Source organism: Convolutriloba macropyga, chromosome 3 (genome assembly GCF_964194025.1).
Source record: "Convolutriloba macropyga chromosome 3, txConMacr16.3, whole genome shotgun sequence".
Classification (NCBI taxonomy): domain Eukaryota; kingdom Metazoa; phylum Xenacoelomorpha; order Acoela; family Convolutidae; genus Convolutriloba; species Convolutriloba macropyga.
In genome coordinates this window covers 12,239,025-12,253,648 of record NC_134470.1, presented here as the reverse complement: position 1 = coordinate 12,253,648, position 14,624 = coordinate 12,239,025, and the positions used below count along the sequence as shown (strand labels likewise).

Sequence of the window (14,624 nt, the reverse complement as noted above, 5' to 3'; positions counted from 1 at the left end):
TGCTGTCAAATACGAATGTGGGGGGGGGGGGGGGTGGAATTTATAAAACAAATTAATGGAGACTACTTGACATTGAAGCTTCGATATTGGTTTGTTAATACAAAATTCTACAGGGGGGAGGGGGGAATTCTATGCCATGTACTGATCCATGCGTTTTCTTGTTGAAATTATAATCATTTCATGGAGGTCATCGAGACGAACATGGTTATCCATTTAGAAACGCAAATCTTCCTCAAACTCATTGCCTCTGTAGACGAAACTTGTAGGAATAATGGAAGACATGAATACCAAAATTGAAACCTATTAATTATTGCAATAACATTTTGGCAAAACCTTTGACTTCTCAAATTACCCAAAGTGAATACTGGGCGTTTATGTCAAAACCTGAAAGCAGTAAAAGCGAAATTTCAAAAGAACTCAACTTATTTATGATGGGACTGGCTCATGATAACTCATTCAGTCATAAATTTCTCAGTGAAAAAAAAGAAAAATTAAACAACAATAAATTAAACTTCTTTCCATTCATTCTTTTATGCTAAGCTAACCAAATGACTTGATGTGTTTCAAAATAGATTTACGAACCATATAAAATGTTGCATTACAAATATGCACTAACACTTTAATTAACATGCTTATAGAAGGAGAGAGAGGAGACAACAGTTCCCACCAACTTGATAAACTTTTTGCAATTCAGTTATTACAACATGTTCTCCGCAGTATCGGGCACTGGTCGCAACAGAATCACATTCTCGGCTCCCTTGATGTTGAGTGTATGCTTAGAGTAATACGCAATCATGGCAGGAATACTGTTGTAGGGCTTGCTAAATTGTCCCAAAATGTACTTTCTAGACGACTCCTGGTACTGGATCTTCATGTGCATGATGTTGGAAGCACTCTTGATTGACAGAGAATAGTCGTGTCGCGAACTCTCCGATCGCCGCACTAAATATGAACATTCGGGAGCCGGACGCAATCTTGCCTCAGCAGCCACTCTTGATATCTGTCCGTGGTACCATGTTTGCTCTTCCAGTGCAACATTTGAATCCACAAATTCGCCACCAGCTGCAGCTTGTTGGCTGGTACTGGCCTGTCTTGCTGTGCTTTTATGCTTTTGTGATCCCCTGTGGTGGTTCCTGTGCAATGCGTGGGTGGAGGAGTGTTGACTCGAGAAACCTCGGTCCTCGCTCGCAGAGCTTGTTGCAACATTTGTGTTTCCTGCAGCAGCAGCAGCAGAACTGCTTTGATGTTTTTGATGATTCGAGTTAAAGGCTTCAACAGATTGACTACCTTCCAAATTGCCAGCAGGTCCGGATGCCTTCGGTGGCTGTTTGGACGTAAGGTTCCAAGGCTGGTCGTAATCATCTTCAGGTCTCAAATCTGTTGTCGGATCCGTAAATTGTATCTTTCCCAGATCTCCTTGGGCCGCTACCAAAGTGGAATCGTTGCCCCTCATTGCTTGTGAGTTTCGTTTGCCAGGCGCTAATTCCCACGGCTGATCATAATCATCTTCAGGTCTGAAATCCATAGTTTTTGTTTGGTGAATGTCTTGATGAGTTGTTGTTATCTGTTTCGATTGCTGTTGTTGTTGTTGGTACCCTGCAGTTGCAGTTGTCGTGTTCTTACTCAGAATATTTTTGCCTGGATCCCCGCTCTTATGTCGTCTTCTCGCAGCAGGTTGAGGACTGAATTCGTCTGTTGAGTTGGATGACTTTAATACCTGACGTCGACTATCGTGTTCTACTTTCGGCTGCTGTATTTGAGAGGTATTTGCCACAGAAGCGGACGCGGCAGCTGCAGCATGAGCAGAAGTCCAGGGTACATCATACTCGGCATCGGGCCGACTGTCGTGAATTGGAATCTGAGAGGAACCAGTCAAGGTATCGTCTCCTATAAAGACGTTATCATTTGCATAGCGACTTTCATTGCCCATTTCGGCAGAAGCTCCAAAGACGCCCGTATTTTCATACATCATCTGTTCATTGGGATCTGGTCCGTGAAACTGCGAGTTATAGTTCTGATAACAATCCGAAGTTTGATTTCGACTGATGTTATTGCTGGCGTTATTGCCCATAACTGCATTAACGTTGTTGTTATTACTGTTGCTATTATTATTGTTGTTAGTGAATGTTCCCCATGTCGTTTCATAAAACGAGTCTTCCATATGCGATGGGCTTACTTCAGCCGACTCCATTTGGCGATGTTCTGGACTCTCGGTTGGAATATTTTCATACACTTCACCATTAAACCCGCGTTCCAGTCTTTCAGAAAGAGAGTCGCGCTGTTTATTGTGGAGAACTGTGGTGGTACTTTGTGTGTTATTAGTGTGCTGCTCCTGTGATTCTGAAAAGGGCACCATGTAATTCTGATCTTCTTCGTTCCTGTAGGGTTCCACCTGGACCGAGTTTTTAAACGTGTCAATCAAGTCTTTAGGGTCACTGTACTGGTCTAACATTGGCAAATCATTCGTAACAGGGGCGGCGTTGTTCTGTACCCGAGCGCAATTCGATGTCTCAAGCGCGTTTGCATGTTGGGACAAATGCTCTGGGGATAAGTAAAAGGGCCGGTTGGTCAAGATCTGACCGTCTCCTGCACTGTTTGCGGCACCTTTATTCTTGAACGGTTTCAGAAAATTTGGCATTTTAAACTCAGCAGATCTGAAAAACATTGCTAGCTTGTATATGTGTGCTCAATTCTTAGAAGTGTGCAAAGTGAGCACAGAAAGATAGCAGGATCAATTTCAGCAGTTTGACGTGAAATAGTTGATTCCACCTGACCTAGTTCAAACAGTGCAATGCAAACGCGTTAATCTCTTTCTTTCATACCATTAAGACAAATAACATTCTGTGCTACGGCAGCTTCGCTCATAACTTACAATCCAAAATGAGTCACGATACAAAACTTTATTATCACATACTGATGTAATGTTTAATTTAACAATAATGATTGGTTTCTGATTAATTTCATTCACAAACAAACATTTAACAGTTTACCAGATCGACTGGTTATTAATTTGCTGATAAAGGACTTGCTAAAACCGCAAACCTTCAACTAGCATGACCACAATTGCAAATGTTATCAAATCTTCATTTTATAAAATCACGTTTAATCTAACGTTGAATTACAAGTTAAACTGATCAATAACTTGTAATTTATTGCTTGACTATTATTGTCAACAGAGGCCATTTTGGTACCTGGTTAAAATCATACCCCTCGCAACTAGAATCTGAATACACTTTATAGTCCAAACTGATCATAATAGCAGCAATGCTGCAAATACTACACTAACCATGGTACGCACAAAATCGAGGGAGGGGTTTGTCAAACAGTTTATGAATTATAAACGATCATAACGAACGCGTAACTATTTATGGCCATTGACAATATTGTCAGTAGGGGGTGACAACATGTTCAATTTATCAATTAAAACCTGATGCATGTCTTTAACTTCATCATACAACTTTGCATATCGGCTAGCAAGTAATGCATAATTATGTTCGACACCCTTCAGCCTTTCGTCCGCTTCGCCTTCTAAATCTAGTTTATCATTGTCCAATTCCGGGTTGTACAAATCATCATGTGCTAGTAGGGACTTCCCCTTTTCGTAGATTGCAGCTTTCGCTTGTGGGTAGTCATGCAGGGCTTCCATGATATCGTCTTTTGAGAGTGAAAACAGTTCCGTGAAGGCTACGCTCTGTACATTAGCTGTGCGCTTGTTGCCGTTTCGATTTCCCGGGATGTCAAGAACACTGATCTCCCCAAAGTAGTGTCCGTTCGACAACGTGCCTAAATACACAGGGACTTGATTCCATTAAAATAACGCGCAAAATTGGTTGATACAACTCCCAACGTAAGTAGCAGAAAAACTGACTAAAACCTCAATGTGGGAAGGGAGGGGTGTCAACACTTTTTGGCGCCCTGATTTTTGTGAAAATCTACAACATGGGATGGACACCTGGCCCAATTTTAGCCAAAAGTATCTCCAACAGTTGAGGTGCTAATAATACTACTGGTCATTTTTAATACTACTGATATATCAAATAATCGTAAAGTTTCACTGAGCACTCTATGAGCTGTCTATGATTAGGCCAATTTGTAGCAGAATTAGACACTAAGCAATGATCAAACAACGTTTCACTTGTCAGGTTAAGAGTTAATGCGGGGCTATAAATTTTATACGTTTATATATATATATATATATATATCAATGAGATATAAATATAACACAAGGGTTTCCAAATTGATATAGAATACGACGTGGAGCCAATTGAGCTCAAGAAAGAATTAAAAGGGCAAATGATAGTCTGCTTTTGCTTTCAGCACAAACTTACCATCAAAAGAAAAGAACAAACTGGTATATTGAACACTAAGAGCCTCTCTTCAGCTAACACTAAATTATTCGAAAAGCATGCAAAATCGATTTGTCTCAACCCCAAATTTACAAAAAAAATACAATAACAGATTTCAACCTCTGAAACTTATTGCTCTACTTTCGAGTGTTTTAATCACTTAAATCTTTCTCTAGATTTTGTTTCAAAGTTGAACTTATTTGAAATCCCAGTTAGCGACAGTTCATCTCACTGAGAGTTTAGTGTAACAATAACATTAAAATTAGCATTTGGATTTAGATATCATTTTCTCCAAATTTAGATATGGAGAAAATCAGTTTTGAAAAAGTCTAATTACGAACTTGAAGCTACTTTGAGCATTTGAAGCAAAAGCAAACTTGAAAGATTATGGCGCAATCTTTTATACCTTAAAAAAAAGTGCGCCGGAAAAATATTTTTGGCAAAACTCAAACTGCTTCTTTTATTTCAATCACGAGGATTCCAGAAACCAGGCAGATTGATGCTATCTTAAAAACAAACTCTGAAACTGAAAAAAAATTAAGAAATGTTTTGAACCCCCTACTAACATGCCAACTAACGTCAGATGAATTGCTCTCGAACGACAGGCGAAAATTTTAATCACGCGAAAAACTCGCTCTACTAAGAGTGAAAAATGACATTGCACACGCATTTCAGGGTGTCAAGCTTTTAAGATTAAGAACCGGCCTTCACACCAAGAATTCATGTCTCCTCGCTGGTAAGGCTCTATGAGAGCTACTCAGCCACTTTAAAACCTTCCGAGCTTTACCTGTTATTCCGTTTTTGAGGACGAAAAGTCGCCAGACAAAAATTCTCATTAAACAAGACCACAGGACTCGCTGGAGAGCAATTAACAACCAGATTTTTGAATAATGCCTAATTTCAGATCCTCAAATCCTCAATTGCCCCGAAAAATTGGGCAATTGATTTGAACAGCCTGCTGCCTATCTCCTCCAATCGCAGAAACAGGGCTCAGTCAATGGTTTATAGAAATAAAATTTTAAATTTCCCACTATAGCATTTGAAAAGGGTAAAAATCGTGGTAAACGAACGAACCGAGAACAGTGAGGAAGTCGCCAGCAATGACATTGAGAGTGCCCTGTTTCACAATGTACATCTTTCTTCCTATGTCTCCCTTCTTGCAGATGAAGTCCCCAGGAGAGTACACCTCGGGCTTCAGACGCAGCAGGATCTCTATCATCAGTCCAACCTCGAAGTCCGAAAAAAGACTCACTTTCTTCAGAGTATCTGAAACAAAAACTCGTCCTATTTTGACAAATATTTATGGTTTCTGCGTAGTCGCAGCGGAACAGCATTAGGCCACGCCGGTCTGCTCTCAGCTACCCCTTTTATTAGCTTCCTCACATGTCAGACTGTTATTTTATTCCAAACCTAAATGAAACAAATGTTTCATGACTACAGATTTCCATCACCATCTAATAGATATATAGAACATCCCTCAGTTTTTCAACGACTTGTGGTGGGTGATCATTCTCAATTTGCGAATTTGTCAAATTCGTATACAACTTTAGATATACAATTTTAGTGGAGAATTGTCAGAAATAAGAGGCAATAGCTAACCAAGGTGTATGTGTACGGCAATCTCGGCGCGAAGTCGCGGTGCCAGACAGACCAACACATTGTCCTCGTCCAGGGATCTGTCATTTCTCTTGAGGTAGTCGAACCACTTGATCACCTTCACCTAAAACAGCAGTCGTCGATATCCAATCCGAATGCATCTCATTGATTCCATGTCCAAGATTATCATTTCAACTTTCAGTTCATTAATTTTGACTTCATTTCACTTCTTTATTGATGTGTAATATTAATGCATTCGTATACCTGGAGTTCTGATGATACACCCTGACACGTCATGAACACTTTCACCATGTCTGTCTTGCGCTGGAATGCGATTGACTTGGCGTTCAGGTCTGCGATCATGCTGCCCACGTTGCCGACTATTGTTGCGAAGATGACCACGCCAATCAAAAAGTCCTGAAAATACAAAATGTACATAAAGCCAGCAAAGCACCATGTCGCTCATCAACATCGCTCAGTTTCTCAAATCTCTCAAGCAACCGGCTAGCAAACAAAGCGTAACTCCTACAAAAAAGGTTATACCGTTCCCCGGGAAAGTTGTACTTTTCCAGTAGACTCTATTGTGCTCTCACTTGGTTATCGCAGTTTGAGATTTAACATTTTCAACAGAAAACCTTGCACAGACTTGCTTGCTCTTTTAGAATCATATTTTCAAAATTGTGGTTATAATTTCAAACGTACAGTGGTGGTGGTTGTTCTTTCACTTTGTAATCAAGAAAAGTAGAAATGTAACTATGTAAACGCAGCTCTCGACTCTCACTTACCACAATCATAAAGAAGTACTCCAGGTCTGTGTATGGTAGTGGTGTCTCTCCTATGGTGGTGAGGGTGAGGGCAGACCAGAACATGCAGTACACGTACTTGTAGTACAGAGAGCAGCTCTGTGCGTACTCGTATGTCTCCCACACTATGTCCGGCTGCTCTTTGAACTTGAACTGGTAGGTGACGCCGTTCGGCTTGCACTCCAGAGTTATACCCACTCTATCGTATACCTGGACAAAAAAATCCAAAAATCAGGGAAAAAAGCAATAGACAAGCAACATAAAACATACCCGGCAGATTGCCGGAAAATAGCCGCCGTTGATTCCAATAAGCATGACTGGGATTGAAATAACAGAAGATATTGAAAAAAAAAAGATTTTCGTACAAAAACATTTTTTTAAGTCCGATTTATTTTGATGGCATTTCGTAGTTGAACATACTTCTGTTTCTTAGAGAGAGGCTACAGGGGCTACTATCAATAACAATCAGCATTAGAGAGAGGTAACTAATACTTATAGGACCGACGTTCAAATGGCGGGCATCTAAAATTGGGCTTTATGGGTTTATCCCGTTTCTATTTCTGACTTCAATTTTTTATACTGACTGTTCATTTTGAATTGCTTTGCTGAGCAACTGATGTTCAAAATCACTTTTAGCAGAATGAGAGAAGAGAGAAACTAGCCTAGAGAAGTCAAAAAGATTTCACGCAAAATGTTGAAAAGGCGGCAAAATGAGGTAAAGCGAAACATTTTTTTATTCGACGAGGTAAAAAAACATAGCAGGACAAGTCCTGACGTACAATTCAAAGAATTTTCATTGACTAAACAGAAAACTAGACCGAGAACAGACTTTAAATGGTTTGGGAAAACCATTTACAAAAAAATCCGATCCAAAAAATCGAAAAAACAGTAAAAATCAGAGTGAAATTGCCGCATGTGAACAAAAAATCACTACCGATAAAGCGAATTTTTGTTCAAACACCGTATTCTCACTCTACTTTAAAATTAGAGCGAAAAAATTTCACGCCGCAAAACCACTCGCTTTTTCGCTCCATTTCCTGTTTCGGCGTGACCAAAATCACTACTCCATTTTGACTTCAAAAATCATGAAAATGTGTGAACAAATCTTAAAAAAAAAAAGACAGCGCCCCAATACAATTCAAATTCTTTGAATTGTAAAAAAAAATAGGAGCCCTATAATAGCCGGCTGAGAAGATGAGGGCGGCTATTAATAATTATTAATTCTCAAATAGCCAAATCATTAGGAGTAAATGTTACTATCAATAATAGCTATGAGACAACTGCCTATCACATTGCCACTAATACAGCTAACAATACTTCCGAAATTCTTCTGTCTTCCAACAAAGCATGAAATTCGTAGCAAATAACAAAGTAGTACAAGCAAAAAATCTATTTCGAACAATTTCTCACCTCGTGAACGTCAGTCATGTTGAGCAAATAGCTGGGTGGGTAAACACACGTCACATTCTGTTCAGGCACCGCGAGAGAACACGGCGTCAATCGGAACCCTGACCCTTCCGCCCTTGGCAAACTCTCGTTATAATCACGAATAAAAGTATTGCCAGAATTGATCAGATCTCTCAGAACTGAGTAGGTATCGAATCCACCATAAACCCACCGTGTGCTTCCCAAGACGCACATATCTGAGATACCGTAGTAGTAACAGGCGTTCCAGTGGATAATAACTGAGATGTAAAATAGAAGATTGAGCATCCTGAAGGCGTTGGGAGCGTTCACTCGTTTCTCAGTAGCCTGGAAGAACTCGTATAGTTTGTAGCATCTCAGTAGACGGTTGTTTCGCCAGATGGGCATATCGTATCCCTGAAAATATCAACGTATCGATTTTTGTCCATAAAATAAGTTAAATAATCCTCAAAATTAAAACAACTCTAAAGCTATGTTGAATAGTCATCCTCTTTCCTGGGTAAGATCACTCAAATCGTTCAACTTGAAAATTTTTGATCACTAAAAGGAAGTTAATTTCAGTGCTAAATTGATAAGACTTAACACATTCACAGCAGGAATTGGTCACCTCAGATAGTTAAATTAAAAATTTAAATTGTAATGGCATTTAGCAAGAAAGCACCGATAATGCGTTGCTTTCGCTTCGAAAGCTGGCGCAACATCATACATATAAACTGCAAAGCCTGCTTGAAAGTTAAAATGTAAGTAGAATATCCCGATCAGACTGACCTTGACTACGAAGGGTCTTCCTACTCTCTCTTGTGATATTTCGAAGGAGTAGAGGGGAATGGCATAGAAGACATCGTAGGGTAGGATTGAGACCATGTCTATCTTGAACCTGAATGACCTGATGTACCTCTGGAACAACAGTTTTGGCTCAACCACCGTCAGACCCTCCAGAAAGTAACCTTAACATGAAACACGTCATTACGTTATCTAACACTGTTTGGAAAGTTACTAGGAGTTTAAAATAAAACTGAAGATTCATTGATTTAAATACATGCAAATTATACAGCATGCAGCAAATAAGTATTCATGTTTTGTTCTTACGCTACAGTGATCACATGCAAACTTATACGATTAATAAACTATTGAAAATCTCCAAAAGAGATATTTATTTGCTTATTACAGCACCGAGGAAAAAACCAGCTAATACTCGCTTAATTTTTTTTAGCTAAATAAATTTTCGGAGAAATGTTCTGAAAAACCGACAACTCTTATGTTCAATCACGGATTATTTGAATCACAAAAACTTAATGACTATCAAAATTTGACTGACTGCATTGTTTCGCTAAGCTAATACCTGTTCTGCAGGAGACAAGCATGTCCAATATGTAGATGAAGTCACAGATGTAGTCCACGCTGTACCAGAGAGGTCTGAAACTCTTTTGCACCTCCTGGATCCCTGCCCTGGCCACTATCATCACCAGGTTGTAAAAACAAGCTACCGCTATTATCGTCTGCCACACGTAGTACACTGCATCATGCGGTCCAAATACATAGGCTCCACGTTCTTTTCTGGAACACCAATATCAATGCTTATGCTGGCCGCTTAAAAACCAATAATGTTGAGCTGCACGCTCGATCAAATTGTACTGGTTAAAAATTGTTCAGGTCAAATTCTTTTTACGGGATAAAGACGCCTGAAATATTTTCATAACCCTTGACCTTACATATATATGAACTTCGCTGTTATTAATATCCTCTAACAATTTTTCTACTCCGCTAGAGAGCTATTTACGATTAAAATAAGGGTGAAAATTTTTGGATATGGAAATTTATCTTTGAGCAGATAAAAAAATCTCGTTAGTCTAGCCAAAAGGCTACTTAGATATGAAAAAGTACGAGAACCTGTTAGTAATGCCGATTATTAGCTCGCCTTCTCCATCTTTCTCAAAAGACCCGTCGAACTTCTCCGCATTTCCCAGGGTAGCTAAATTTGGATTGAACAGCTCTAGGAAAGTTTCGATCTTATGCGATTCCTCCTCCTGTTTCTGTTTCATCTTGTCTGTCTTAATCTGATCAATCAGTTTACGAGTCAGGCGTCCAAATGTACTGTTAGCTGCTGCCAGTCCTGTAATTAAGATCAACATTCTTGTCAATTCCAAAGAATTTCGGGCCTTTGTTAGGCCTGCACCAGTTTAGCTTCAACAGCTCGGGGTTCACCTACTAGTTTTATCAACCATGAATGTCCGAAATTTTTTCCTTGGACTGTGCATACAGTTTCCGCCAATAACTAACCAGGTGTCTAACGGAAAGCAGAAAGATTAAAATCTCAATTCAAAGTTCTTGTATATTCTACTTAATCGAGACAATTGACGAAAAATCAAGATGAGAAGTAAAGCATTGATTTGCTAAACGTATCGGCTGTTGAAAACATTTAAAAGATCAAAAAATCTCACTCCGAACTCAATTGTTTCCAATTATGCCATCACATCTGCAATTTACATTTAATATCAGGCTGGTGAACAATTATTATCATGAAACCGCAAAAAATAATTATGTTTAAACTAATAATTATGAGAGCCGGTCCATTTCTAGCCTTGAAAATACACATGTTAAGATTGAATATAGTTCGAACCTGATGTTGAGCTGGATGTGGTCTTTTTACTAGATCTGCTCTTCACAGTGTCTAAAGTGGAATCAGCATAGTCACAACTCAACAACCGAGGAGAACCCCCGCTCACTGTCCCTCCACCAACTGAGGAAGGAAAGGGAAGTCCAGCCGCAAGTGGAGCATACTTCCTACAACAGACATCTCAACTTCTTCGCCTCATTGTGGCGCTGTCAAAAAATAATGAATGTAGCATAGCACATTAGAAAGAATCTACACGCAAATTCAGATTTAATAACACTAAACTCAATCACGACTAGTCGTTTTCTTTTAACGTTGAAAAACATAAATCAAAGCAGAAAAAATTGAAAACATAGCCGGCAGATTGCCGTAAAATAGCCGCGATAGACGCTTAGGGCATTCCATGAATTGAAACAATTAAAAAGATTAGATAGACAGATCGACCACCAGTCCTTTAATAGACCACTAGCACTAGACTTTTTGGGTTAGCTTTGGACTGTCATTTTTATGAGACACATAAGCTCTAAGAAGAAAGCCCTAATAGGGCTTTTCAAAATTAGAATCTTCCGTTTGTGCCCCCTTAGCTTAGTGGGCGCATATTATTTGCACCCCTCAGATGCACGTGCACCCCTCAGATGCAGTAATGGCACGTGCTCTGTAACTGGGGGGCGCATACCGTACTGGGGCACAAACGGAGAAGATCCCAAAATTAATCTTCGAAATCAAAAACTCAAGACTCTAATAATCAAGAATTAGGGCATATATGTTTGGCACTACTTAGATGCACACTATTGAACTTTAACAAGTAAATGCTCATAAAACTTAAAGTTCCATAAGTGAGTTGAGAGGTCATATGTTTAAGTGAGGTAAGTCATTGAAAAAGTCAATTCCAAGAAGTCAGGGTATGACGAAACAAAAATCTGATAGACGAAGAAAAAAATTAGGAGCGCTATAATAGCCGCCTGGAAATGAGGACGCGGCTATTAAAAAATTTAGGAGCGCTATAATAGCCGCCTGGAATTGAGGACGCGGCTATTAAACAATGATACGAACAGAATTGAAGAAAAAGTCCGTTCTCTGTCATTTCTCGCTCAGAATCGATTTTGACCTTTGATTGTCGCTGAAACTCGAATTTCGTGAAGAGTAATGGGAGCCCGTACAACCAGTTGAAAAACGACTGTTTCGAATATAAAGAATACACTGTTTTCTTTTTCGAACATTTATCTTGGTGTCCGTTTTAATGATCTCGTTGTTCTGCGTTAAAAGCATTCTTTTAGTAGAAAACTTTACAAATGGATTTTGAAACCGTTTTAAAAATATTTTAAAACCAGAACTAGCATATAAAATTACAAATGAAAGGATTGGGGCATTTTTCGGTTTGGTTTAGTGCGCCGAACAAGATTTAAAAACATAATTCGTAGCATAGCCTTTGTTTAACTACCTACTGTTAAGCAATCAGGGAACATTTATCCCACACAACTGAGTAAAAACTTCAACAATATAATTGCTGTAAAATTTGCTAGAAATAAATGACTGCCTACCTGAAATTGGGTTCGGAGTGTCGATGAGCAGCAGTAGTTGGAGTTCCTGCCGAGTTAGTTGCTCGACTGCAGGTTGAAAGTGAGTGGAGAGATGCAGTTGGGGACAGAAGATCACCACCACTCCCAGTGTTCACGGGCTTCAGGGCCATAAGTGAGGATACGCAAAAAACAGTCAGCGAATTAGCTCATTAATTGATATAACCGCTTTAATAGTCTACTATACTAAAATCGACCAGGTCTGGAATATTGTTGACACCAAAGAGCTGTCAGATCAAATATCTGTATTGCTGCAGCCGAATTTCTCGTCAAACTGTTCTCTAAGCTCAACACTCGATACGTTTGACAGCAGTCGTGTTTGATATACGCGCCTGTATCTTCGTATACTAGCTTCACAATTATTCGTCGCAAAAATCCTCTTCACTGGCCTTAAACCGCTAGCGTCAATTCTGCTATTTTTCCTTCCAGTTCGTTAGAGCATGCATCAGATTAAACGTAGCTTAAATAAAATCTTCGACAATTGCGACAGGAGGTTATCATAAACGTAAATATTCCAATATATTTGCTATATCAGTTTTCGATCCAGGGAACAGAAATGACATGAACAATCACCGATAAGCAGAGCTTTTATAGCTGAAATAGCGCTTAAATGTTGACTAATTTTCTAGGGAAGTAAAGGCAGGCAGACTGAAGTAGTGGAACAGGAATAGTGGTCGAAATTAGTGCGAGTGCATTAGTAAGTTGAAAAGACAGCAGGCCATTTCCCATCTGATGAATTAGCTCTGCATCTGGGCAAAGTTACTTCACAGCAGGACTGTTTCACAACCCAATCTCTCCTAATTGGCTCCATGGACACCACAATGCACTTCTACTTCAGGTGGCCCTCCGTGCTTCCTTCCTCTTTTAAGCTAATACCCCCCAAAATACGACCACCACAACCAACAACACATATTATACATGACAGATTCAAATGGCCTGCCACGACCTAGATTCAGGTAATTGGTGGAATAGGAATTGATATGCAACATTAGTCATACATGACAGTTACATTTGATACGTAAGAAAAATATAACTGGATGGATCTAGGAGACGTAGAGTAAAGTTTCTCTTACTTAGCGTCAAAGTTTAAGAAAAAATAAGCATATGAGCGGAAAAAAACCACAACACAGCTACATTGCTGAGCATTTACACATCGAGAAGAATAAGTTGAATTAACTGTTTCCGTAAAAATGATTTTTGATTCAAACAGTTGCCACTTCAATTTCAAAATTATATTGTGAAGCAACGATTCAATGGTAACGTATTATACCATTGTATAATTTACATTAACAAGGAGGCTCGTTAATGTGCGTTCGCACATGATGTTCCGACCCGAGCTCATCTACATTTGTCGTCAACCAAATGAAGAGATCGCAAAAATAGATGTTTGAGTTTACAAAAATCGTTTCACACCCAAACTACTAATTGAATTAAAAAATGCCATGCCTCATTGCAGCGCTCACAAGATCTGTCAATGAAAAGACTACGCGAAAAAAAACAAAATAAGCAAAACTAAAAATTACGGCAAAAACTCAAAATCTAAATATAAAAGCACCTAGTAAACAACGTCAAAAAGCAATCAGATAAAACCTTAACTACACAAAGACTAGGTAACAAGTCGACAAAGAGAACGAACAATGAGGCGAAATTCAAAATTTAATCAGCGTTTTTTAAACCAAGAATATTCAAAGTCTTTAAAATCATTAGCCTTTAACTAAATAATCTTTGATAAAATACAAAAAAGTCATTATAAAACCAGAAGGACCTGTCTTTGGTTAAACTAAGCCACAGAAACGAACTAAAGAAAAACTCAAAAAATTAAACGATTTGCGAAAACACAAACTATTAGCTATTATCTGAATTTTACGCATTTTTAATTCAATTGTTGTTTCTTCTAATTCAGTTGAAGTACTTATGCTGAGAGTTTAAATAAGTTTACTTGGGCCACATTTGAAAACCATTGGGATCTTATTACGCGATTGTTCTGAATGAGAAAAAGAAACACAAAATTGAGCACTCAATAAACGTTTTTGAAAACGCAAATTGTACAACAAACAAAACATCAGTGACAAATAATATCAGTAGACATGCTATTTTTTGAAATAAAAGAATTTGGATGGGAACCCTCATTGATGAAAATACATGGAATTTGACGAAAAGAACAACAAAAACTGAAAAGCTTGAAAAACATTTGAATATGTATATCACAAACTTTAGGACTGCTCGCTATAAACTGACTGCTTCCAGTAACATCATTTATTCA

The 14,624-nt window shown here is 38.8% G+C and overlaps 3 protein-coding genes across 4 annotated transcripts in view; 1 reads left to right on the top strand and 2 right to left on the bottom strand.

Annotated features, from left to right (window-relative positions):
• Positions 1-14,624, top strand: part of LOC142335952 (histone acetyltransferase type B catalytic subunit-like) — a 182,460-nt gene that overhangs the window by 65,589 nt on the left and 102,247 nt on the right. The gene's annotated exons all lie outside the window — the stretch shown is intronic.
• On the bottom strand, positions 489-2,844 carry LOC142335941 (uncharacterized). The gene has a single exon (XM_075384347.1). The coding sequence runs from the start codon at positions 2,663-2,665 to the stop codon at positions 698-700; it is 1,968 nt and encodes a 655-aa protein (XP_075240462.1). The 5' UTR covers positions 2,666-2,844; the 3' UTR covers positions 489-697.
• On the bottom strand, positions 3,317-13,528 carry LOC142335939 (cyclic nucleotide-gated channel alpha-3-like). Its single transcript, XM_075384346.1, has 11 exons — positions 12,326-13,528; positions 10,791-10,954; positions 10,061-10,283; positions 9,513-9,727; positions 8,939-9,117; positions 8,156-8,566; positions 6,728-6,955; positions 6,207-6,359; positions 5,946-6,066; positions 5,421-5,612; positions 3,317-3,783 (listed from the first exon to the last, which is right to left on the bottom strand). Exons 1-11 carry the CDS (start codon positions 12,472-12,474, stop codon positions 3,362-3,364), a joined length of 2,457 nt encoding a protein of 818 aa, XP_075240461.1. The 5' UTR covers positions 12,475-13,528; the 3' UTR covers positions 3,317-3,361.